General features: G+C 36.9%; 3 protein-coding genes across 26 annotated transcripts; all 3 read left to right on the plus strand.

Annotated features, from left to right (window-relative positions):
• Positions 1-2,354: 2,354 nt before the first annotated feature.
• Positions 2,355-6,691, plus strand: LOC125219817 (cyclic nucleotide-gated ion channel 2-like). Its single transcript, XM_048121891.2, has 7 exons — positions 2,355-2,451; positions 2,536-3,112; positions 4,755-4,970; positions 5,046-5,317; positions 5,394-5,505; positions 5,586-5,909; positions 5,983-6,691. Exons 1-7 carry the CDS (start codon positions 2,405-2,407, stop codon positions 6,466-6,468), a joined length of 2,034 nt encoding a protein of 677 aa, XP_047977848.1. The 5' UTR covers positions 2,355-2,404; the 3' UTR covers positions 6,469-6,691.
• A 10,085-nt stretch (positions 6,692-16,776) lies between these two features.
• On the plus strand, positions 16,777-19,201 carry LOC125218757 (uncharacterized). 24 transcript variants are annotated; one of them, XR_016137444.1, is made up of 6 exons: positions 16,786-17,370; positions 17,527-17,604; positions 18,231-18,305; positions 18,398-18,457; positions 18,548-18,618; positions 18,943-19,201. XR_016137444.1 is itself a non-coding variant. In XM_048120504.2 (5 exons), exons 1-5 carry the CDS (start codon positions 17,292-17,294, stop codon positions 18,975-18,977), a joined length of 264 nt encoding a protein of 87 aa, XP_047976461.1. In that variant the 5' UTR covers positions 16,796-17,291; the 3' UTR covers positions 18,978-19,201. The 24 variants fall into 24 exon arrangements, 8 of the variants coding, with proteins under 8 accessions (XP_047976461.1, XP_047976465.1, XP_047976456.1 ...); XR_016137450.1 differs by having other exon boundaries at positions 18,583-18,618; positions 18,946-19,201; XR_016137442.1 differs by having other exon boundaries at positions 16,787-17,370; positions 18,583-18,618.
• Positions 19,202-19,790: 589 nt separating this feature from the next.
• LOC125218448 (UDP-glycosyltransferase 708C1-like) lies at positions 19,791-21,419 on the plus strand. Its single transcript, XM_048120118.2, has 2 exons — positions 19,791-20,549; positions 20,640-21,419. Exons 1-2 carry the CDS (start codon positions 19,833-19,835, stop codon positions 21,252-21,254), a joined length of 1,332 nt encoding a protein of 443 aa, XP_047976075.1. The 5' UTR covers positions 19,791-19,832; the 3' UTR covers positions 21,255-21,419.
• Positions 21,420-25,739: the final 4,320 nt, after the last annotated feature.

Consider the following 25,739-nt stretch of genomic DNA (forward strand, 5'->3'; position numbering starts at 1 on the left):
ATTTTGCAGAACTATAGAAAAGCATAATGAGGGACAAAATTTATTTTCTTTCAGTTTCGCGTTTGTTGTTGGTTGTTGTATTCTTGATTGAATCGTAACTAATTATAAGAATGCATGAGTTATTCGATTCAAAACACATTAGTACCACGATTATTCTACAAAGCCATACATGTTGATTGCATGTCATAAGAAAGAAACGTGTTTTGTCTACAATTTAAATCAAAATTATAAATTAATTTCGATATGAATTCCGGATGCATATATTAATTTTTTTAGATTTTATGTGCTCTTTAGTCTTATCTTTGGTCTTGAATTGACGAATATGAAAGACAACATGAATATTTCGTGATAAAAAAGAGATGATTGCTCAATTGATCGAAAAGTAATATGAAGATATATGTGTTGAATAAAGGATCTAGCAGAATGTAGCTCACTAAACCTAGCTAGTGAATAAGTATAATAGTTAAATATTTTTTAAAATAAATTAATATTTAAATAGCACTATCTTATTTTGTGCACGATAGTTCAGTTCTTCGAGTACTAATATTGCGAAAACTATTATCGTTATCCAAAACACGAGAAATTCTCTAGATTGTGATAACCATTACCCATTGACAACTTAAAGCAATGTCTAACTAATAATGTATGATTATTGATTAATATATATATATACTGGAAGATTAAATTTAAGAATTCTGGAAAACTCATCCTTCAGTCCGCAGCAAGAAGAATTTATCTTATTGAAGAAATCTAATAAAAATATTCTCAAAAATTATACACTAAATATATGCATATATACACTAATAATGTTTGACGAGGAAGATTGTGAATTTGAAATTTTCAAATACTATAAATATATTTCTACCTTAATAACAAAGAAGCGCATTTATGTAAAGTACACATTTAATTAAAATGGACCAAATCCTTAATTTTCGGCAATATTACAAAATGACAATCGTCCCGATTTGGTGCACATATTTAAATTTATCATCATTCTAAAGTTAGATATTTGAGTGCATGATTCATGTTGGTTCAGAAAAGGATTTATTAAAAGACAAGCTAGCATGTTCAGATCTGGAATTAATTCGTCCCGTTGCTATTGTTTTCAGAGACTTGACACAGTGAATCCAACCTAATGAATTATTGATCACAATACAATATAAACATAAATTGGAATACTATGCTCTTAACTACAAATTGAATTACTTACCGACAATGTAACTTTTATATCCACAATTATTTGTAGTGGATTTCACTTAGTTTCTACCGAGTATTGATCAAGAATTCAAGATATATATAGATCGGAGATAGATAACGTAATAAATTGATGTTAGAGATTGTAATAAAGTTGTTCGATATAATGGATTATTGGAGGATGGAATGTAGTGGCGGCTGTCCAACGAATTCAGATTTTGGAGTGAAGATTGATACCTGCATGCTTGTGTTGTTGTTGTTGATGTTTCTTGAGCTCTTTGGGTATTTAGCGTTTAGCATGTCTGTTGGTGTTTGACTGAGATGTCGCTCTACTCTTCTGTTTTCGATTTTTGTGGCTTGGCTTTTGGTGGCTTGTCTTGAACCTTTGCTCGTTGCTTATCGGCTCGAGCATTTTTCGAATTATCAAAAACTTTCATTCTTTTATACGAGTATTTTTTTTCTAAAAGCACTATTTCATTTAGAATTACTGCTCCCTTTTTCCTATATTTTATTTTTCGTCAGTCCACCATTAAATGTCTCATTTACTTTTTCTATATTTATTAAATGAGTCATACATTTCACTAATACATTATACTCATATTTTATTACAAAATCAATATATAAAATTTAGATCCACATTCCACTAACTTTTTCTACCAATTTTCATCTATAAAGTTAGAACAATTTTTTAAAGTCCGCATCGGTCAAATATGAGACATTTAATCCTAGACGAAAAGCATACTATATATATACTCATAGTAGAATAAAGAGTCCTTTTTACTATCTAACTCCCAAAAATAGGTAGCTATTTCAATAGGGTAAATTACAAAAAGAAATTATGAAGTTTGATCATATGGCAACTTAAAAAAAAATGGGCAATTATATTACTATAACTTTGGCAATTTGTCCATTTGAATAATATGAGTACTTCCCTATAATTTATTTACCCACTTATCATAGCATAGCAATTACCAAGTACGTGAGAATCGTGGGAAGAAGGTGGAGCCGTAGGTTCGTCGTCCTCTTCCGTGGATGGGCTGGCAAAACTCATTTACACAAAAAGACAATCTCAGTATTTATTTTTCGAATTTCTATTTTCCTCTTCTTAATATCAAAATTTGGTGTATTTCATCACCATTTATACCCCATATTAGCATCCTCTTTCCATTATTCTCACACCTCCTCCCATGGTTTCCCTCACACTTCCAACATGCCCCTTCCCGACATTCCAAACCCCAATCTCTCCTCATCACCAAGGCATCTGATCTCTCTACAATCTCTCATACTCATACTATTATTACATAAACACTTTCGTAATTAAATTATTACTCTCCAATGCAGGAGGTTTGGAATGGATTCGCACAACAGAGACGGCGACGGTAGCGAGTGCTACGCATGCACGCAGGTCGGAGTTCCGGTTTTCCACTCGACCAGCTGCGACCGCGCCAGCCAGCCCGAGTGGGAGGCATCCGCCGGTTCCTCCTTGCTTCCCATAAGGGACCGGACCGGCGCCCATAAACCGGATCTCCAGCCTGCCCGGGCCGGCCGGCTGTGGAGCGTGCTGGACCCGCGGAGCAAGCGCGTGCAGCGCTGGAACCGCGCGTTCCTTCTGGCGCGTGGGTTGGCGCTCGCCGTCGACCCGCTCTTCTTCTACTCTCTTTCGATCGGACGGGGCGGCTCGCCGTGCTTGTATCTGGATGGCGGCCTGGCGGCGGCGGTCACGGTGCTGCGGACGTGCGTGGACGCTGTGCACCTCTGCCACCTGTGGCTGCAGTTCCGCCTCGCTTACGTGTCCAGGGAATCACTGGTTATTGGTTGTGGGAAGCTGGTGTGGGACGCACGCGCCGTCGCACGTCATTATCTCCGGTCGCTCAGGGGCTTCTGGTTTGATGTATTTGTGATCCTCCCAGTTCCCCAGGTTAGTTACCGGTATACATTTAGCCTAGATTAAATAATTGTATAATTTTTTATATTTCTACTTATAATTAATACATTGTTGTGTGTGTATGATTAAAATTTTAACATAAAAGGAAATGCCAGTAAATTTGAATTTTGCACTATATTTAAATGAAAAGTTAGAAACAGAGGATATAGTCCACACTCCATAAACTATCTTTTGCATAGGGATTGTTTCCTAGTACAAAAATAGGTATTTGTTACAAATGTACTCTTTCACCACATATAAATCTCTCGGTGTCCACCAATACAAGTTCTACGAGTTTTAATAAATATACTCATAAAAAATATATAAAAAAAGTTTGTGAAATGTGAGTTAGTTTCATAGTGAAGTTTACGTGAAATAAAATTATGGAATGTATAGCCTATTATGAAAAGTAGTAAAATGAGCAAATGAAATATTTATTAATGGACGGATGAGAGTGATAAAATGGTACAATTATTGGTAGACGGAGGGAGTACTATTTTTCTTTTGTGTTAATGAAAAGAGAAAGTATATTTTCATATAAGCCCTCCGTCTTATAGAAATATGTCATTCAGGTGTAAAACAGAAGGAAAAAAAATTGTCATAAATGAATATGGACTATTTTTATGGGACGTATGAAAAAAGAAATATAATCTATTTCTATGAAACAGAAAGAGTAGCGGAATAGTGATTTGAAAGAGAATATGACATATAGGGACATAAGGATTACTATTACATTTCTTCTTTCGAAAAAAATACACTAATTAATACACTCAACTTCTTTTTTTCTCTCTCTACATTATTACTTCATTTTTCTTCACTCTCCATTAATATATTTACTTATTATTTCTCTCTTTATTTAATTTCCTAAATTACATTTCCTGGAATTCCATATCATCATTGAAGTATGATATCGATACCTTATCATAAAGGAAGTATTATTATTAAGTGAAGTGTGCAGTAATTTAATTTACTGCCAATTAGTGCCGAGTAGTCTATCAACATCACACGTTGATACGTGTAAATCAATTATTGGCCTTTTTCCTGTTGTATTTTTGGAGGTTAGCATGGCATTAATAAGCTATTTTGGTTATGTCCTCTTTTATTTCAGCTTCTTATAAATGGAAAAGAAACATACCCTTTTAATAAGGTCTACATGTCGGTTACCAGTATAGGGTACTAAATTCTTTAATGATTAACTTGATTATTTGAGCTATATTTAAATTCTTAGTATGTGCTTGAGATTTTCTATTCTACTTTATGGAGTAATATCTAATTCTTGTATCATTTACATTTTTTATATAAAAAAAACTCTAATTCGAATATCTTGAATATTACATTAATTTTTTACGTTCTTGTTCGATTTCAAACGAAAGACTTCTCTTTTAGCACAAGATTTTATAGTGTTGTTTTATAAATTAAACTAAGAGAGAATAAAGTTTGTAAAAGAATAAAACAAGAGAGAATAATATTTATATTTTATAATTATTACATAAAAATAGAAAATACATATTAAAAATATTTGTACTATTGGTAGTTGACAATATACGACTCATATTATTGGACACAAGAAAATAAAAACGAGATGAAGATGCCTAATTAAAAATGTTGTTGTTGTTGTTGTGCAATACATTTACAGGCAGTGTTTTGGTTAGTAGTGCCGAGATTGATAAAAGAGAATGAGATACGTGAGATAATCAGGATTATGCTGCTCATCTTCCTCTTCCAGTTTCTACCAAAAGTGTATCATAGTATCACTTTAATGCGAAGAATGGCCAAGGTCACTGGCTACATTTTCGGCACCATTTGGTGGGGTTTCGCCCTTAATCTCATCGCCTACTTCATCGCTTCTCACGTACTAACCTTCCTATTCCTTCCATGCCTTTCATTCCAATATTATTACAAAATTAATGTCACTAATTATTTACAGGTCGCTGGCGGCTGTTGGTACGTTCTCTCTATCCAACGCGTGGCCATGTGCCTCAACCAGCGTTGTCATGACAATCGATCCCTCTCGTGCTCTGCCTCTCACTTTGCTAACGCCACGGCATCTTCTTCTTCTTCTTCTTCTTCTTCTCTGTGTTTGGATGTTGATGGACCTTTCCAGTATGGAATTTACAAATGGGCTCTTCCAGTTGTTTCTAGCACCTCCATCGCCGTCAAAATACTTTATCCTATTTTCTGGGGATTGATGACCTTGAGGTACAGTGTTACGGACTCAATATTAACAGAATAGTCTTTTGGAATGAGTTGTTCTATTTAAAATGATTGGTTGTAGCACTTTTGGGAATGACTTGGAGCCGACGAGCCAGTGGCTGGAGGTGATGTTCAGCATCAGCGCAGTTCTGAGCGGTTTGATGCTCTTCACTCTGCTGATTGGTAATATCCAGGTGATTCTAGAATGTTCGAGAAAAATATATGATGATGTTTAAGTTGAAAATGATGTTTGATTCAGAGAATTTGGGAATAGGTGTTTTTGCATGCTGTGATGGCGAAGAAGAGGAAGATGCAGATAAGATGCCGCGACATGGAGTGGTGGATGAAGCGGCGCCAACTTCCGTCGCAGCTGAGGAAAAGGGTCCGACGCTACGAGCGCCACTGTTGGTCAGCTGTTGGAGGAGACGACGAGATGGAGATCATCAAGGACCTGCCAGAGGGGCTCCGCCGCGACATCAAACGCTTCCTATGCCTTGACCTCATCAAACAGGTGCCGTTGTTCCACAGCTTGGATGATTTGATTCTCGACAACATATGCGACCGTGTTAAGCCCATTCTCATCTCCAAAGGCGAGAAGGTCTCATTTCTCTCTCACTCATTAAATTCTAATTGCTCGATCAACATATCTTCTTACCTAAATTTCAAACTAGATTATACGAGAGGGAGATCCCGTGCTGCGAATGGTGTTCGTGGTTCGTGGTCGAGTGAAGAGTAGCCAAAACCTAAGCAGAGGAATTGTGGCGACCAGCTTAATTGAAGCGGGGGGTTTCTTCGGGGACGAGCTTATGTCGTGGTGCCTTCGCCGCCCGTTTTTGGATAGGCTGCCGCCGTCGTCTGCGACGTTTACTTGTATCGAGTCAACAGAGGCGTTTGGTCTTGATGCGAACAACCTTAAGTATATTACCGATCACTTCCGATATAAGTTCGCAAATGAGAGGCTGACACGTACGGCTAGATATTATTCCTCGAATTGGAGGACTTGGGCTGCGGTCCACATCCAGTTGGGTTGGCGGCGTTACTTGCAACGGACGCGTCGTACGTTAGCCTACACTTCTGCTAACGGGGACAGTCATCGTCGTCTCAGGCAGTGCGCAGCGATCTTTCTAGGCATCCGGCCTCATGATCATCTTGAATGAGATCCAAGTGATACTCTCTTGATTGTGAGTATTGAGATATCAATGATCAATTAAAAGTCAAAAGATCATCATTCATTGGATGTAAACTTGAATTTTGACATCTATATGGCAATTGTGATAGTTGATTTCATGATTACAAACTTCGCAAAAGCATGTCTTCATCATTATGCAATTTTAATTTAATAAGCCAATAAAATAACGAAAGCCCTTTTATGGATTGGTACGTCATTTTTGTTTGTAAATTCATAACCAAATACAGATTATTTAACTTATAGTATTTGCACACATAAATTGACAGATAAAATGACAATCTTCAATTTCAAATACGGAAAAAAAAGGGTGCATTCAATAAGCCGGGACTGAAAAAATTTTAAATTATAACAATAGTAGTATTTAATTTCATACTCCCTCCGTCTATCTGCAGTAGATGCATTTAATTTTCAGTATTTATTTTGGAAAAATGATAATAAATAATTAAAGTAAAAAAAGGTAAAATAAGAGAGAAAATAATATAGGAAAAATTATTTTGATATTATTCTCTCTCTCTTACTTTACTCTCTCTTCATTATAACTATTTATTACTCTCTTCGTCCCAACTAAGTTGAGACAACTTTTAGGTACAAAGATTAAGAAATGTGTTGAAAAGTATGAGCGATGAATAAAATAGGAAACATAAAGAGAGTAAAGTAAATGATGGAATAAAATAAGAATTATTAGATGTTTTATTTTTTTGTTAAAAATGAAATGATTCATCTTAGTTGTGACATCTTTAAAAAGAATACAACTCAACTTTATTAGGACGAAAGAAGTATATTTTTTCCAAAATGATTGTTCAAAATGAAACGCCTTTACTGCAGAAGAAGTAATTGTCTTAGGCGAATTATCAATTTTATATGCACTATCAATTCACAAATACTCTTTATCTTAGTAAATTTAAGAATGTTTGGAACTAAGCTTGTGTTCATCATTTGGAGTCATTGATGATTTGAATTTAAATATTAACGGTGGAATTAAATTATGATGAAGGATTTTATACGATGGAGTATTAGACTACATATATGTTAGGGAGAATAAAATAAATTAATTGCTCCTTTGATTTTGCTCAATAAAATGGAGTATCAAAATACGGTAAATATAATTTATCACTAATTTTTCTACCATTTGACGGGTCAAATATTTTCCTTCTTCCAATGCACTTGATGTATCCAAAAAAAAAGAAAAACATATCTTTTGCACTGCCTTGTTCATCTTCTTCCCCATGCCGCCTCGCCATTTCTTTTTCTTCAAAATTACTCTTTTTACATACTTCTCTCGGTCTCATCTCCACTTCGCCGCCCAAGTCTTGTGTTCTCCTTGCTAATTCTACTTTCAATTTTAGAAAATCGGGCGGCGGGATTCGTCGTCTCTTGGGGCGGAGACTGTGCGGAAGACGGCCATGTAATGGGGAGTCTGGGTCTGGGGCTGGGCTTGTCCCCATGTAGTTCCGTCACTGCATCAGATAGTGTAGTCACATGTTGTAGGCTTGTAGCTTTCTTGACGATACAATATACTCCGCACGAACAAAGTGAGTTTCATACTTGCTTTAAAACTAGTTTTGGTCAAAACTCAGGGTCTTTCAAGCTGAAGAGATTTCTTAACCTTCAAAGCGCAGTTACAAAAACTTATTAGGCACTTCTGAACTAGTTGAAAAATCAGCCAAAAAGGCAAAAACACTAACCATTTTTACAATTTTGTTGGTTATAATACTCTTAGTTTGCTGAAACAACTATAGCCCCATATAACTCTGGGGATTTACTTGTGAAATTAAAAGCGAGTCAATATTTTCATTAATTAATCGAGCTTGATGCTAGCTTAAATTAGTTTTTTTCCTCAAGAGTGCTAGAGAGTGGAAGCATTTATTTACTCCCTTCGTCCCAAAAAAATAAGGACATTTGGGATGACACGAGAATTAATACATTATTGGTAAAGTAAGAGAAATAAGAAGAAGGTAGTTAAAATAGTATTAGTGGATAGTGATATCCATATTATTGTTAGTGTTTAATGGTGGGTCCTAGTGGTATAAGTTGTAAATAAATTGATGTATATGGGTACTGTGTTTGGGAGAACTTTCCATAAATGAAAAATTGTACTCCCTCCGTCCCCGATTAAGAGTCACACTTTTCCATTTCGGTCCGTCCCCAATTAAGAGTCACATTCCATTTTTACCATAAATAGTAAGTAGGTCTCACATTCCACTAACTCAATTCACTCACATTTTATTATAAAACCAATATAAAAAAAATGGGTCTCACATTCTACTAACTTTTTCATAACTTTTCTTTACATTTCCTAAAACTTGTGCCCGGTCAAAATGTGACTCCTAATCGAGGACGGAAGAAATATAATTTTATGGTACGAACGGAAAATTTAAGTGTCTTTATTTTTACAGGAAAGAAGGAGTATTATATTAGAATAAATTGAAACTAATTAGTAAATGTACAATCAATTTTCATTCAAAACGTCCTTGGGGGACAATATCATCTCCAAACGCAGCAAGCCATAATTACATAAAGTAATAATACTACTCCAATGTACCAGGATTCCAGGAATATAGGGATGCGAAAAACTCACTGCTTCTGATAAATCAATGTAGTATATAACCAATATTATAAACTCAATATTACATACTTACGTGTATATATTTAGAAATAAATAATCACAAAGATCCCATACTTGATTTAACTAACAAAGATGTACTTGTCTCTTAGTGATCCAATATAATACTCCCTTCATTCCACTCAAGATTAGGGGTAGGTCGATACGATATATCGTATCGAAAACGTTGTATTGTGTATCGTATCGAAAATATCGATATGAAAGAATTTCATATCGTTATCGTATCGAAAGTTTCGATATATCGAACTTTCGATATAAAAAAATTTCATATCGTTATCGTATCGATATTTCGATATATCGTACCGAAATTCGATATATCGTTAAATATCGATATATATCGAAAATTTCGATATATATCGATGTATATCGAAAATAAAATATCGATATATAAAAAATTTCGATATATATCGTATTTTCGATATAAAACGATATATCGCGATATAAGGAAATTCATATCGTTATCGTATCGAAAACTTACGATACGATATCGTATCGTATCGAAAATTACGATATATCGAAAATTCGATAATTTTTCGATATTTTTCAATACGATACGAGCGATATATCATTTTTTCGGTATTTTTCCCCAGCCCTACTCAAGATATCCATATTCTTGAGCGCCCGGGAGTTAAGGCGGAGTGGTTAGGTGACAAAAGTAGAGAGAAAAAAGTAGTTGCATATTTTAATAAAGAGTGAGGAGAGAAGGGTTTATTTCCAAATATAGAAAGTGAACATCTTGAGTTGGACAAAATAAAAATGAAAAGATGGACATCTTGAGTGAGACGAAGGGAGTAATATATTACATAAAATTGTGTTAAGTGAGTTAAGTAAATGAACAATAAAGTAGGAAATGAAAAAGGAGGAGAGGTAGAAGAAAAAAAGAGTAAGAGAGAGTAAAGTAATTAAGTAAAAAGAAATGTATTTACTTTGCTAAAATAAGGAATAACTTCACTACTATGAAATGTATCAAAAATGACAAAATGACTTCAATATTATGGAAGGGACGGAGAAGTATATAAGGAATTAATCATTTGTTTTACCATGACATTGCACTTTGTTGAAACTTTATGAGTGAAGTGCACAAGGTACAGTTGCAGAAAAGAATTTGGAGACACTAAAAGAATTTGAAACTATATCTAATGGATTAATTTTAAATTTGAAAAGTTTTGATCATATATTACAGAAAAACGTTGTATATTTTTCAGGATCTCCGAAAATTGAGACGGAAATACTTGAAACTGGAATTTACTATGGTTAATTGTTGGTACGCGCCTTCTTCCAGTGATATTGCTCAAAAAGAAAATGTGCGTATGAAGATAGTATGAAATCATTTACTCCGGTCCGGATCCAGACCCCAAGTTCCTTTCGCAGTATCATTCCCCTAATTTTCAAGGCTAGGCCATAACTTCCATAACCCTGCAGGATTCATCCCAGTCCCAACTACTCCCTCCGTTCCATAGTAATTGAGTCATTTTGTCATTTTGGTACGTTACATAATAATGGAGTCATTTCATTTTTTAGTAAAAGTTAACACATTTCTTCTCACTTACTTTACTCTCTCTTATTTTATTCTTTCTACATCTCTCTACTTTTTTTTTCCTACTTTACTCTTCTTCCTTTACTTAACTCACCTAACACAATTTTTCTTAATCTCCGTGCCAAAAAAAATTGCCTCTATTACTATGGAATGTAGGGACTATTAAATTGCATTATTCACACCTAAAAAGTATTTTACTCGTAAAAATAGAAAAGATTGAGCAATTATAACACGAGATATTCATAATTCATTCAAAAATTGAAAATTACAAACATGGAAATTCAAATTAAAAAAAAAACATTAAAACGCCAGCTCATTAAAATTGAACACATACTTAAATACATAAAATTGAAATAAAGCTCTGCCTATTAAATATATTAAACCTAAAATTTTCTCCTTTCTTCCCTTCCTCTCTTTCCACGCAGTCATCTTCTTCCCCTCCTCGTTTTCTTTCTCTACTACCATTTTCGTCAACTACTCTCTTCAACTCGAAAATACAACTAATATGAAGGTTTAAATACAAAACTTCGAAAAAATTTGATTTTAAAAAAAATGAAGTGTGCCCCGTCCTCAAAGTGTATAACACTGGGCCGGACCGCAACCAGGCCTGGCCTTAGGCCGCTGGCTCGTTACCAAGCGCGGCCCAGGCCCGTCCCCGCCCCCCTCCATTGCGCCAGGCTGCGGGCCGGGACTCAGGTGTGGTCCGGCCCATCCCCGCCCCCCTCCAATGCGCCAGGCTGCGGGTTGGGACTCAGGTGCGGTCCGGCCCGCAGCGTTAATGATGCTCTTTAAGAACTTTACAAAAAGAAGAGTAAAGCTAAACCACCAAATCAGAGGATCAATATCCAGTTCAGCCACCAAATTAACTTGAAGTACTAAAGCACCAAGGCTGGCATTATTGGTATGGTGCAGAAGTAGTGACCCTATAGGCTATCCTTGTATAATTCTTAAATTTTCTAAGCTGATTTGAACACTTACAGACATAAGATGCTAATTGTGGCACATTCATGCAAGCATTTCATGGTAAAATTATGGACACTGGAGTTGGACAGAATTACAGATTATGGGACCAAATCAAGAAACTCTATATTGCATAAATGAGAAGGCAATCATAAAATATCATGACATGCCATCAGAAAGTCAGCCTCATAGCAAAAAAAGCATAAAATGAACTGTAAAAAGGAAAAATTAAAAAAAATATATAACCATAGGACCATCTCATAAATATTGGAGAATCATCTTGTAGTCTTCAGCATCTATTTCAGAAAATTGAGAGAAAAAAATCTTATAAACCCAAAATTAGGACAAAGAAGTCACAATCAAACTAGATTCACCATGTCAAATTCACAATAAGAATTGTAAACTGACCAACTGAACTCTCTATTTGTGCATAGAGACAGCCTGATAAGAACCTAACATCATCTCTTCCGCCAACACATGAAGAAGGGCCTGCAGATGACTCTACAGATGAAGCTATCATCGATCCTTCGCTCGATGCTCCACCACCTCGCATAAAGAGGTCTCCAATCCTTGTCCAAGACTAAGTAAAGAGTTAGTTATTTATAGTTAGTTATGTGTGTTAATCTAATGTAATAGAGTAGGAAGTCGAGCATGCTCTATCTCGGGTTTTCTTTGTGGTTCTTTCCCGAGAGATATGAGGTCGAACCGCCCTAGGGTCCTAGAGTATAAAAAAGGGAACTTGTCATCATATCCATAATAAATGAGAAGCTATTTCCCACGTTTGTGTTTTCCTTCATTTCTCTCAAAGTCTAACAAACTGCTTGACGGAGGAGACCTCCGCACGCAGACGTCGATCGCAGAGCCTCCCTCGCCGTCGACCCTTCTCTCCGATACGACCTGCTGGGGTTTGGTGCCCCTTGCACAGCGGAAGACTTGTACAAAACAAATAAATCAGACGTAGGATCTATTTGACCGATTATGCAATTAATCAATTCACATGTTAAACAGATAATAGCATGCTAAAACGCAAATAATTCATGCTCATAGAAAATAACTCCTAAACATGATTTCTACGGTTTAGAGTTACCGATTTGATTCTCCAAAGAATCGACGATTGCTTGCGCCTTCTCCACGTGATGATCTTCGATACTAGACCACAGATCTTCTCTCTGGTTCCCGAACTATATCTCGATATCAGGGTGGGCTGATCTTATCAAAATACTAGGACTCAAATAAAGAAGACAGAAGAAATCCTTTTGGGAATAGGAGTAGAATTCGAAATTCTCCTCAGCTGGAGATTTTCGAAAAATTCGAAAACTACAAGAAATAAAATTGTGTTTTTTTTTTTTTTGGTCTCCTTTATTCTCCTATTTATATTAAGTTCCTTATGGGCCCAGACAGGGATCTATGGAAGGTTTTGGATATGGGCTCCCCCAATTAGCTTTTTACTAATTAAATTGAACCCACAATTTAATACAAGCTTATATTGGAATATTACGAGCAGCCACTACAAAAGTAATATTGAACTCTCCCCATTTCCCGCGCTTAAGATATAAATGTCCATTTATTAATTAATGTCTGCTATGGACTTAATTAATTAACATCTTATTAATTCCAAGAGTGGACTTAGCAAGAAACATTTATTTATTATTCATAGAGTAATAAACTCCAACTGGCCAGTTTTTCGAATAATAAAACCTTGTTCGAGCTCCTCTTGAGGACATTATCAAACGAGACTCACCTCGCGCACGATTCAACATAATAGCAATCCTAGCACCGCTAGATATTAATCACCACTACCCAATATATCAGGATTATTGGGTTGCGAAAAACTCGCACCATTTGATAAATCAAAGTAGTGCATAATCAATACCGTATGCTCAATACTAACATATGTAGATTAAGAAAAAATATTTTATCAAGACCTAGTCTTTCAGTAGATAGCATAAAGACACGTCTTGCTGTTAGATCCGTTCAGTGCTATACCACACCAATGTCATCTTATTTCAGTAAGGCTTAGAAATATGCGGTCTGACATTGCAACCTTTCACGATAGGTAGTCTAAGCCTATCTAGGTTGTGAAATTCTTCTTTTTCTTTTGCAAAGCATTGCATAGATCTGACCGTGTTACCTTAAAGTGGACGACGCCCACAACCGGTCTACTAATCAAAAGACTTAGACTTTGTTTACTTCTTATGCATTTAAATGTTTGTAAAACATCTTATAAATGCACAAGCAAACACAATGTAATAACAATAGTGATTCTATTCGTGCGAGACTGCTCGAATAATACTGAATCGGGTTAAAAGTGGATTGTAGAGTTTTACGTATACAAGCAAGATTCTATTCGCGCGAAACTTGCTCGAAACATGCTTTTCAGTATACCAAACCTAACACGACCAACATCGTATCATCTGGTGCCTTCATTGACGTGTTCATGGCTACCAATCCAAACAATATACCGATCATCCCCAGCCGGGAACAACTCGGTTTGCCGCAGACTGATGATACTCGGCCTGATACGAACATCCCTACGGTGGCTGTTCCTGCCCCTGGAGTTATCCCCACTGGTCAGTTAGATTGGATTATGTCAACAATAGCCAAGTTGGAAGCGAGACTGGCTGTATCCGACAGACGTACAGTTGATCATCGACCTCCACCGCGGCCTGACACCGATCCACCGTTTGCAGTGTCGTTGTCCGCCTTAGCTATTCCGTTCTCCACACTTGCTCCTGACGTTCATTGGATGCAACAACCGTTGCCACCAGCGGTTATTCATTCACAATTTCAGCGTCAACCGTTTTTAACCTCTCAAGGCACTAACTTTCCACTACATTCAGGCTTTCAACCTCCACAACCACCCACTACTCATCAGTTTCACACCACCACCGATTTGGATTTTCACGGCAACTTCCGAATTCCTCCTTCGCATACACAATCCTGGCAAAATCCACTATCTAATTTTTCCTTTGATCGGCAAAATCGTACAACTCCACTGGGGCCACGTCCAACATCTTGTTGGTATCCTACACCATCTCGTCCTCTTCACGGTTATCACCAACCAGATCAACATAAAAGTGTGCGGATGGACCCTCCTCATTTCGATGGAACCGACACCGCTAATTGGATTTTCAAAATCCAATATTATTTTGACCATATGATGATGCCCGATGCTCAGAGATTGCATTATGTGGTTCCGTTGTTTGACCCTCCGGCTGCTGAATGGATCAAGCATTATTGTTCCAATAATGATTTTGTTACTTGGCAGGATTTTCTCAATGATGTTCGTTATCGTTTTGATCCTGACTGTTACGAGAGTTATATTGGTTTAATCGTCAAATTGTGTCAAACCGGCACGGTGTCAGATTATCAGCTCGAGTTTGAAAGATTGCAGAACAAGCTCTCTGGTGTTCCAGATTATATTCTACTGCCAATTTACATTGCAGGTCTTAAACAGCCGCTGCAACGTGAAGTAAAATTGCACCGCCCGTCGACTTTGGCAGCTGCATTCGCCTTAGCTAAAGAATTATCGGCATGTCGACCGGAGCACCAACAGTCGACCTACACTTCTGAGAGAAATCCATCAATCCCCTGCGAATCGAGAGCTCCTAACAGTATTTCACCTGCACCAAATTACCTAAACGCAGCTTCTTCCCAAGGTCCGCGTCCATCAGCTGGCCAATTCCGAGAGCTCAGCAAATTGCCTGTGGTACGCCTTTCTGCGTCGGAGAAGGCAGATCGCTATCGTCGAGGATTATGCTGGTATTGTGAGGAGAAGTGGGCCCTAGGTCATGTGTGTAACCATAATTTTTTGGCTTACATGGGCGTTGATGCTGATGAAGTTGCTGTGGTTGCATTAGAGAGTGATTTGCCGGATGATAATGGTACCACAGCGGATCTTTCTCACTTGAATGCCGTCGAAGGCCGACAACACCTGAAGTCCTTTAATATTGTGGGAACAATCCACGAATCGGCGATGAATATTTTGGTTGACAATGGAAGCTCCCACGATTTTATACATCCGCGCATCGCCGAAAAGCTAAGTCTTTCTTTGACTAAGATTAAACCTTTTCGTGTTTATGTCGGTAATGGTGCATCCTTAGTTTGTTCTCATGTCAGCAAGGAGACGGTACGTGGTCGATCTTCAAGGCCATTTATTTCAAATTGATCTACATATTTTGGACTTTCATGGTCCGGACATCATTCTAGGCATGGAGTGGTTGGAATCACTTGGTCGTGTCACACATGATTATACGACACACACTATGGAATTTTTCCGAGATGACTCATTTGTTGTGCTACGGGGTTGTTCATCTATACCGCACAAGAATTCTGTTCACGCCTTAGCCATTCTACTATCACATAAGGGCCGACATGATCTGTTCCAAATTGTTGCTGCACCACCAGGTTCAGTCCCGACACATTCCGACAAGCCACCAGTAGTTCAGGCTGATCTGTCGCCGCCAATCATTCAGGCTTTGTCAGATTTGGCAGCAGCATTGCGGCAGTCAGAAGTGATACAGAAGGGGAAGGCCTTAGTACAATGGTCTAGTGCCGATCAGCCGTCGCTCAACTGGGATACGATCACTTCCCTATCCAGTCGATTTTCTTTTCTTCTCCTTGAGGACAAGGATGATCCTATCGGGGGGGAGTTGATAAGAACCTAACATCATCTCTTCCGCCAACACATGAAGAAGAGCCTGCAGATGACTCTACAGATGAAGCTATCATCGATCCTTCGCTCGATGCTCCACCACCTCGCATAAAGAGGTCTCCAATCCTTGTCCAAGACTAAGTAAAGAGTTAGTTATTTATAGTTAGCCATTCCCACGTTTGTGTTTTCCTTCATTTCTCTCAAAATCTAACAAACTGCTTGACGGAGGAGACCTCCGCACGCAGACGTCGATCGCAGAGCCTCCCACGCCATCGACCCTTCTCTCCGATACGACCAACATCGTATCACAGCCCCAATGTCTACACGTTTTTAAGAACTACTTAAATGGATTCTTGTGTTTTGGGATGTAATCGATCTTGAATCAACCGAGTCCTTAATAAACATATAGCAATAACACATGGCAGCAAAAATTCGACGAGAGAGCTAATAGTATTTTCATTGTTCGCGTTGTCATAGTTTATCCACACTACAAAAAAAAATGCTTGTTTGCAAGCACATATTTACAAGCACAATCAATATGTGCTCAAAAATTCTGGCAGATTTGCAAGCAAAATTGTGAGTAAAAGGCTTGTGCTTGCTATTTTGCGAGCAACTAGTGCTCGCAAACAACAATTTAATTTTTATTTCAATAGTTTTCTAGTAAGCGAATTGTGCTTGCCACACTGCTCGCAGATTTGCGAGCACAATTAGTGGTGCTTGCAAAATTGCGTTTTTTCATCTATACTTTTCTAGTAAACGAATTGTGCTTGCTCCCTACCTGCAGATTTGCCAGCACAATTAATGGTGCTTGCAAAATTATTACTACTAGTAATTCTTATCCAGATGCATCTTCCTCAGTGAAATAATGGGCCGCAAACCTTTCACTGAAAATACTTCTCAAAATTTCTCACCGCCTAATTCTCACCGCCAGTCTCCCTCCCTAAACAAACCCTAAACCTCCCCTCTCTCGTATCATCTCTCACTAAACCATGTGCTGCGCTCTGATTCATTTCATCCATGCGCCTTCGAACAGTTATCAGCGGCGAGATTCAATCGGAGGATCAAATGCTGCCGCGCAAAGCTTCTCGAAGAGCAGGTATGTTCGACTCCAGTTCTCCAGCATTTCCGTCATTGATTTTTTTCAGATTACTTTTTCTGTTTTTGATTTTTTTCAGATTGCTTTTTTCTGATCTACTTTATTTATCACCTAGATTCACGATTCTAGCGTTTTTGTTGTTGCTTTTTTTTTCAGATTGTTTGAAAAATATTTTGAGATAATTTGTTGCATTTAATGTGTGAGTGAACTAGATCCTGTGAAGCCGAGACTCTGGTGAGTGAACTGCTTCTGGACTTTTGTAATGAATTATGTAGATATGTGTTTCATATTTGAGTGAAATGTTGAGCTGGTTAACTGCTTTCGTGATTGAGATTGCATTGAGTTCGATGCAATTGTGATGTTCATTTGATGTTGTTTACTCTTTACATTGTAAACTGGAAATTAAATCATTAGTAGCATTAGGTCATTGAGTTAACCATACATTAAACAATATTGAGAAATAGGGAGGTGACGTTTAGCTATATGTTAGCTATGGATTGCTCACTGCTCACTTACAATTATACTTTTTTACAGTCATCCGTTCATTGTTAAACCCCTCTCTAGTCAAAATTTTGACTGGAATAGAAAGCTTGATTAGATTTTATAAGAAGAGTTAAGAAACAGAACCATAAATATAGGTATTGATTATTGAAGGAGATTCACTATTGTTCCAGCTATGTTTATGTGTTGTTTCTCACAATCATAACAAACACATTAGTATTGATCTCATATCTTCATGTGATTGTACATAAAAATGGAGTGTAAAATATATCATGTTGCATATTTGTGCTTCTGTTACAGGGCACAAAGTTATATAACTAACCCAATAAAATCAACTCACCTCGTTTCTCATTGATTAGGGGCTGCCAACTGTGTGAATACTACAAAATCCTCAATCGGTTTACACACTTATCTGATTTCTAGGTGAAATTATGGTTAGATTTTCAATTTCTTAGTTATTTCCAATTTGGATTTTGGAGATTTCACTTTTAATTGTATTTTTTTTATGTATTTTCTTCATTTGCAGATTTGTTTACTTCTGTGTGAATTGTAACGATGTGAAAAACTTGGAGAAGTTTTCAAAGGGGTAAGATTCCATTCCTGTTGGAATATAAACATCGTTTTGAAGTTTATAAGTTGCAAAAGCTTTTGATTTACTGAGATTTATGTGTGGTAGAAACCAAATTTGATTTTTGAGCTCACTGATTTTAGTTCTCAGGGGAGATTTCATTTTGAAGTTGGTAATAGGTATATCTCCTAACTCTACCATTTCTCATTTGCAAAATTCATGTTTCTGCCTAATGAATGAATATGCTTTGAGTGTGTGTGATTTCTTTAACTACCATTCTGACCCAGAAAATTGATCTTAAACTTTCTGATTTTGGCAGCCTACACATTGTGTTATTAGTTTTATTTACTAGGGTCTGCATTGTCTGCTTTTATGCATGCTATATGTATTAATTTCTTGAGAGTTTCCTTGATCTCAGTGAAATTATGGAGCCACATATGAAGCAAGTATCTTTTTGGTCCTAAACCTAGATTATGTTAATATGAGTATTTCTGTCAATGCAGCAGGAAATCAAAAAATTGCTGGAGCTGGTCCGTAGTCAACAAGTTCAAGAGAGGAGGAGAAGAAGTGCATAGATTTAGGGAGTGTTAGGTTTGACTTCTATGTTTATGGAAGAAAAGGGAGGTTTTTTTTTCTATTCTAGTTTCATGGTGTGCAAGTTATGAAACAGTGACAGTTATCATTTTGGAATATTCAAATCATTCGTTTGGTTTGAAGTGTAAAACAATATTTTTAATTTTATGTAGAATTTAAATTTTGTCATTCTTTTGATTAATTTCATATAATTTTTAAAAAATATACCCTATTATTAATTTGAAAAAAAAAATAATAAATTAAAAAATTACAGAATTTTCAGGAAAAAAATAGTACTCAGTTTGCAAGCACAGCTCAGAAAGTGGAATTATTTTTCAAGCACATTGCAAGCACAAAAGAAGTTTCAGCAAATTTGCGAGCAAAACAGTTGCTTGCAAAGTAATAATTCGACCACTAGGTTTTGCAAGCCATTTTGCGAGCACCGGTCATTGTGCTTGCAATTTTTCAGCATGTGCTTGCTAAAACTTGCAACTTTTGCTACGAGCGAAATGGGAAGCACCCTTCGTACTCGCAAAGTGCTTGTAAAATGACATTTTGCGAGCATATTTGGTTATTTGCGAGCATTTTGGTGCTTGCAAAACAACTTTTTTTTTTTTTGTAGTGCCAGCTAAAGTAATTATTGTAAAGATAAAAGTCATGGTGAGCGATGCACCAATCATACTACCTAACTTAGCATAATAATAATGGAAATTGAAGGTACTACAATATACACCAATCATACTACCCAACTCGCATAAATAAAAGTGAAGATATTGTAATTTATAAATTCACAAATCATTTACCATAATTTATAGTGAAAATGAGCAACTCGGCAGCCCCACACCTAGCTCTCTTCCCCTGCGCCGGCATGGGCCACCTGATCCCATTTCTCCGCCTCGCCGCCGACCTCCACTCCCGCGGTGCAGCCGCCACAATCATCACCGTTGAGCCCACCGTGAGCAGCGCCGAGTCGGATTACCTCTCCGACTTCTTCGCCACATTCCCGCGCATCAAACGCCTCGAATTCCATCTCCTCCCTCACACCAAATCCCAACTAATCAACGAAGATCCTTTCTTCATCCAAATGGAACGCGTCGGCAACTCCGTCCATCTCCTCCCGCCCTTGCTCTCTTCCCTCTCCCCGCCTCTCTCCGCCGCCATCGTCGACTTCCCCATCCTCAGCCGACTCCTCCACCTCCTATCCCTCCCCGTCTACACACTCATCACCTCCTCCGCCAGATTCTTCTCTCTCATGACCTCCCTCTCTCACCTACCACCTCCCCTCAACAGCCAAATCGAAATCCCTAATATAGTTCCAATCCCCGTCTCGAGCATTCCTCCGCCCATGCTCGACCCCAACCACTTCTTCTCCGCCAACATCATCGAAAACGTTGCGGTGCTGCAACATACAAAGGGTGTTATGATCAACACATTTTCCTCTCTAGAGCCGGAAGCGATCGAGGCTCTTCGCGCAAAGGGAGTACTTAAACACCTACTTCCGGTGGGGCCGCTGCCGCCGTTTCAGAGATCAAAAACCGTAACTAAAAAAATCGGATGAGGATACTTTTGCGTTCTAAATTATGGTTATTTTTTAAAAAAATTCAAACGCTAGTCTCAATTTTTGTAGTGTCACGAGCTCCCGTGGCTAGACGAGCAGGCGGCAGAATCAGTGGTGTACATCAGCTTCGGGAGCAGAACGGCGCTGTCGAAGGCGCAGATGAGGGAGGTGGCTGGGGCGCTGGAGGAAAGCGGGTGCAAGTTTTTTTGGGTGGTGAAAGGGAGCAAGGTTGATAAGGAAGACGAAGAAGAAGTAGATGAGATGGTGGGGGAAGCGTTTCTGAAGAGGACGGAGGGGCAGGGGAGGGTGGTAAGGGGGTGGGTGGAGCAGGAGCGGATTCTGGGTCATCCAGCCATTGGGGGATTCGTGAGCCACTGCGGGTGGAATTCGGTGACGGAGGCAGCAGCGCTGGGGGTGCCGGTGCTGGCGTGGCCGACGCACGGGGACCAGAGAGTGAACGCGGAGGTGGTGGAGAGGGCGGGGTTGGGAGTGTGGGAGAGAGAGTGGGGATGGCAAGCCGGGGGCGGGAGATTGATCGGAAGGGAGGAGATTGCCAACAAATTGAGGGCGCTGATTGGAGACGCGAAGTTGAGGGCGACGGCTAAGGAGGTCAAAGAAAAGGCGCGGCGTGCGAGAGAGGAATGTTTGCTTCAAGGACTCCTCCTCAATTCCATTTCGGACTAATAAACCAATCACATTGTCTTGTCTCAAAGTAACTCTGTTTTCATAAGGAGAAATTCATAAAATTATTGACTGATGTTTCTTCTTGAAATTATATGTAGTACTACTCCCTCTGTCCCAAGGAAGATGATCCCCTTTTTGGGCGGCAACGGATTTTATACAAATTTATTTTGTGTGTTGAGAGAAGAGAGTAAAGTAAGAGAGAGGGAATAAAGTAGAGATAAAGGTGTTTCCATTTTAATTAATGGGTAGTTGGGTCAAACTAAAAAGAAAAGTGGGTCATCTTCAATGGGACGGAGGGAGTATAATATTCCCTCCCACGAAAATATGCACTCTTTCCTTGTTAGAGCATCCACAGTAGGGGCGCCGCGGCGGGCGCCCTGTCGCGGCTAAGCCGCGCCTGTGTATTGTGGCAGAAGAGGCCGCCCCGGAGGCGGACAACTTTTGTGGGGCGGAAGGGCTTTCGCTCCGAATGCGCCGAGGACGAGCCGGAGGAGAGAGAAACGCGGCGGCCGCCGCGGCTATCTATTGCACGGCGAAACCGCCGCGGCGGTCGCCGATTTCCTTTTTTTTTTCGAATTTTTAATTCTAATTGAATTAAAATATACAAAGAATAAAAATAAAGTGAAATGTGCCTAACAAAAGTGTCCACTATTGCTGCGGAAATTTTTTTTTTGTGGCCGTGGACAATCACAAGTGTCTATGGACAAAAAAAGAGAAGTGTCCAGGAGAAAGTGTCCTCCTATTGTGGATGCTCTTATGTACTACCTCCGTCCCCCAAATTTTGACACAGTTTACTATTTTGTTCCGTCCCTGAAAATTTGACGCACTTCACTTTTTATCATTTTTGGTAGTAAACCTCATATTCCACTAACTCCTTCCTACTCACATTTTATTATAAAATAAAACTAATACTTTAAACGGTACCCACGTCCCACCAACTTTTTCAACTCACTTTCTATTACATTTCTTAAAATCCGTGTCGGGTCAAAGTGTGTCAAAATTTGGGGGACGGAGGTAATATTTTCCAATTTTAGAAATTTTTTTCTCTCTAATGAGATAGACCCATTTCTCACTAACAATACTTTAATTACATTTTCTTTTTACATCTCTCTTACTTTACCAAATCTGCATTAAAACTCGTGCTAAACGCATTTTCTTTGAGGACGGAGGAGAGAATATTAATTACTAATTAGTATGGTAATTGAAATGAGAATAAAATGTAATACTCCCTCCGTCCCGGAGTATTAGACTCACTTCTTTTGGGCACATGATTTAAGGAATTGATATTTAAATAGTTAAAGTGGAGAGAGTAAAGTATAAGAGAGGGAAAAAGTAGGGGAGAGAAGAGAGGGAAAAAGTAGGTGGAGAATAAAATAAGATAGATGTTTTTTGCTAAAAAGGGAAATGAGTCTAATATTTTGGGACATCCCAAAAAGGAAAGTTGGTCTAATACCTTGGGACGGAGGGAGTTCATAATATAATAGATATAATGATATTCTCATTTTATAAAGGTGTTATAATTAGTATGAAGAGGTAAACTAATATAACTATCATATTTACTTTTTTTTCATAAAAAATTATTTCCAAGGGGAGAGGTATTTGAGAAGTTATTATACATCCTATTTTGAAGAGGTATCTTTACCTCCCCATCAATGAAGAGGTAAAATCTTATAACTACTATATTTGTCTTCTTTACATGAAAATCCTTTTCCAAGGGGAAAGGTATTTGAAAAGTATTACACTTTATATTTTTTAATGCATTTTATACTATTATATTATTTTTTAAAAATAATTATCTTTTTCTTTTGAAATATGTTACTTTTTAAAAAGGTATATTTCCCTTTTCTAAAAAGATAAATACATAATATATCTTTTCTATATACCTACTTTTAGACATGCACTAAATGTAATAATTTACAAAGTGAAAGGTGTAACTTTAAATACAACAAGGAAAATAGATTTCTATTATTTTAAAAGAATCTTAAGACGAGTATCGAGAGGCATTTAGGTAGCAAAATGAGGGATGTTAATGCCTATAATGATGTAACCTTCCATAGCCAAAAAGTGATGAAGAGAGTGACACCTTTTTTCAGTAGTCCGGCGACGAAGACAACAATAAACCTTAAAATATGTAAAGTTAATCAAAATGCTATTTTATGTACATTTTGGCAGAAAACGACGTACACAATAATGATATTTAGCATAACAAGTGCAGTAGAAGCATCAAAAGTTACAATTGAGCAATATGAAAAACTGATAGAGTTGGTTCATATTTTAAAAATTGTACTTATGGAGTGCAAAAAATTGGTAAAATAGCAAGCCACTTCTTCTATAAATATCACTCTGCATTGTGAAGATTATGGATAAAAACCAAAGCCCGACATAAGAGAAATAAAAAATCTTATCTAAATATTGAAATTGTTCGCCAAGAAGCGAGGGAAGCGAAGGTCGATAGAGTCAGACATAGCGAATACAATGAGCATCATTCTGACTAAGTGCCTCAATTAAGGGTAAATCCCTTAAGAAGAACGTAGAACAAAGAAAGGAGGTCGCGTCTGTCAATCAACCGAGAACTGATATAAAAATAAAGTGCGAAAAAAGCGTAAAAGTAAAAATAGATAATTTGATATTTCTTGAATGATCAAATGAATAATAATATCCCTATTTATAATACTATATCCTAACTTAATGAACAAGATTTAATCCTAAGCATATATAAAATGATATGGTAAATCATTAATTAACTAAATAATAGAGATATAGAGATATTATTGATGATATGCTCGTATTAGCCTCCACATGTCAAAAAGAAGAAGATGCACCATCAGTGAAGAATCGACGTGTGATAGTTGGGTGACCACTAGTCAAGAATAGTAGGGGCTGAGCCAATGAGTGTGGTTGGTTTGTTGTTTAGCCTACAAATTTTGAATACAGAAAGAAATTCCAGAGAGAGACGGTGGAGGAGGAAAGAAAAATGTGGCGGTGAAAATAGAATAAAGTAAATTAGGACATATTGTTTAAGAATATAGTACTCCTCTCCTTTCATAGTTTAAAATTTTAGTTTAAAATTTTATTTTGATTTGATGCAGGTTTTATGGAACATAAATAGAAGTGAGTAGATAAAATTAGTAGAATGTAAGTTTCACTTGTATAAATTTGTTTTATATTCCAATAAATAGTGAGTGTTATGAGTTAGTGGACAGATCGAAATGATAAATATGAATATTATTTCGTAGGCGGAACGAGTAATATATTGTTTTATCTCTTTGCATATAACATTATCTAGCTATACTGATATAAAGAACTAGTTTTGGACAATTTTGAATAATCATTTTATTCCAAGAGTGTAAATGCAATTTAAATTTTTTTATTAAAACTACCTACCACTTTGTACCCATTGAATTTCAATAACTGTCATGTTTAAAATATTAAATTATTTATAATTAGCATTTAGATTACTTTCTACGGGTCCTATTCTAATGCTTATAGCACCCTAATCCAAAATCAAGACTAAAATCTCCATCCTTGGATTTTAAAATGAGTGGATGAGATTAAAGCTCACAAATCTCAATAAATAGTAGACAAAATATCAACAAAAGGGTAATATCATCATTATGTTATCATATGATCATTTTCGTGAGTATTTTTTTATATCAACATTGTGTATTACAAATATCAACAACATGACATTAGAATATCAATACAAGGACAAGAAAATATCAACACATTTTTATTGAGATTGGACATGCATAATATTGAGATTTTGCCTACAATATATTGAGATTTTTTGTTGCATTTGTTGATAAAAGCTGTTTATCAACATGTACGAAGATTGAAATATAATTTATCAAATTTCATCACCCGAACATCGTCGGAACATATGCAATTGAGATCTCGTTGGAATCCTTATTAAATTATCTTTAATTTGATATATTTTTTGCGAAAAAATAATTTAAATTGATAGAGTTACGTAAATGTAAAGATTTGAGATGATTTTGAGGAGATAGAAAGTAGTTAGTTATAATTACTACACATAACATTAATACCCTTTTAATTTAATTAATAATTATTTAAATTTAAAATATATTACACTTGACATTATATTAACCACAAGATCTTCTAATCTAATGGTTGAAAATTGGTCTCAATTTTGGATTGGTAATTAGTTAGCAATTGATTACATCCCCACTTTCTATATTCAATCAATTTAATTTCGGTAGTAATTATCAGAATTATATTAATAATATTCCATGCATTGTTATACTAATTACCATATAATAACCATTATGTATCCAATAAATGACATTATTATGACATAAATACCTATATAACATTGTTACTTAAAAAATATATCACGATATCTATTTATTTATACATATATAAAAGACGAGTTTTGGATGAATTTTGAATAATTTATAAGTTTTGGGTGTTACTGCAATTTTGAAAACCTATACGGCAGTTTCATATGTATAAGTGCAATCCACA

The sequence above is a fragment of the Salvia hispanica genome, chromosome 1, assembly GCF_029641045.1.
Source record: "Salvia hispanica isolate PSC_SH4W2 chromosome 1, Shi_PSC_v1, whole genome shotgun sequence".
Classification (NCBI taxonomy): domain Eukaryota; kingdom Viridiplantae; phylum Streptophyta; class Magnoliopsida; order Lamiales; family Lamiaceae; genus Salvia; species Salvia hispanica.

What these genes read in the sequence shown, in the direction of transcription:
- LOC125219817 (XM_048121891.2), top strand. Translation starts at nt 2,405, where the DNA reads ATGCCCCTTCCCGACATTCCAAACCCCAATCTCTCCTCATCACCAAG. An exon ending in CCTACTTCATCGCTTCTCAC is followed by an intron (nt 4,971 to 5,045) that starts GTACTAACCTTC and finishes AATTATTTACAG; the next exon opens with GTCGCTGGCGGCTGTTGGTA. An exon ending in TCATCTCCAAAGGCGAGAAG is followed by an intron (nt 5,910 to 5,982) that starts GTCTCATTTCTC and finishes ATTTCAAACTAG; the next exon opens with ATTATACGAGAGGGAGATCC.
- LOC125218757 (XM_048120498.2), top strand. Translation starts at nt 17,292, where the DNA reads ATGCGCCTTCGAACAGTTATCAGCGGCGAGATTCAATCGGAGGATCAA. An exon ending in CACACTTATCTGATTTCTAG is followed by an intron (nt 18,295 to 18,397) that starts GTGAAATTATGG and finishes CTTCATTTGCAG; the next exon opens with ATTTGTTTACTTCTGTGTGA. An exon ending in TTGGAGAAGTTTTCAAAGGG is followed by an intron (nt 18,458 to 18,582) that starts GTAAGATTCCAT and finishes CACTGATTTTAG; the next exon opens with TTCTCAGGGGAGATTTCATT.
- LOC125218448 (XM_048120118.2), top strand. Translation starts at nt 19,833, where the DNA reads ATGAGCAACTCGGCAGCCCCACACCTAGCTCTCTTCCCCTGCGCCGGC. An exon ending in CGTTTCAGAGATCAAAAACC is followed by an intron (nt 20,550 to 20,639) that starts GTAACTAAAAAA and finishes CAATTTTTGTAG; the next exon opens with TGTCACGAGCTCCCGTGGCT.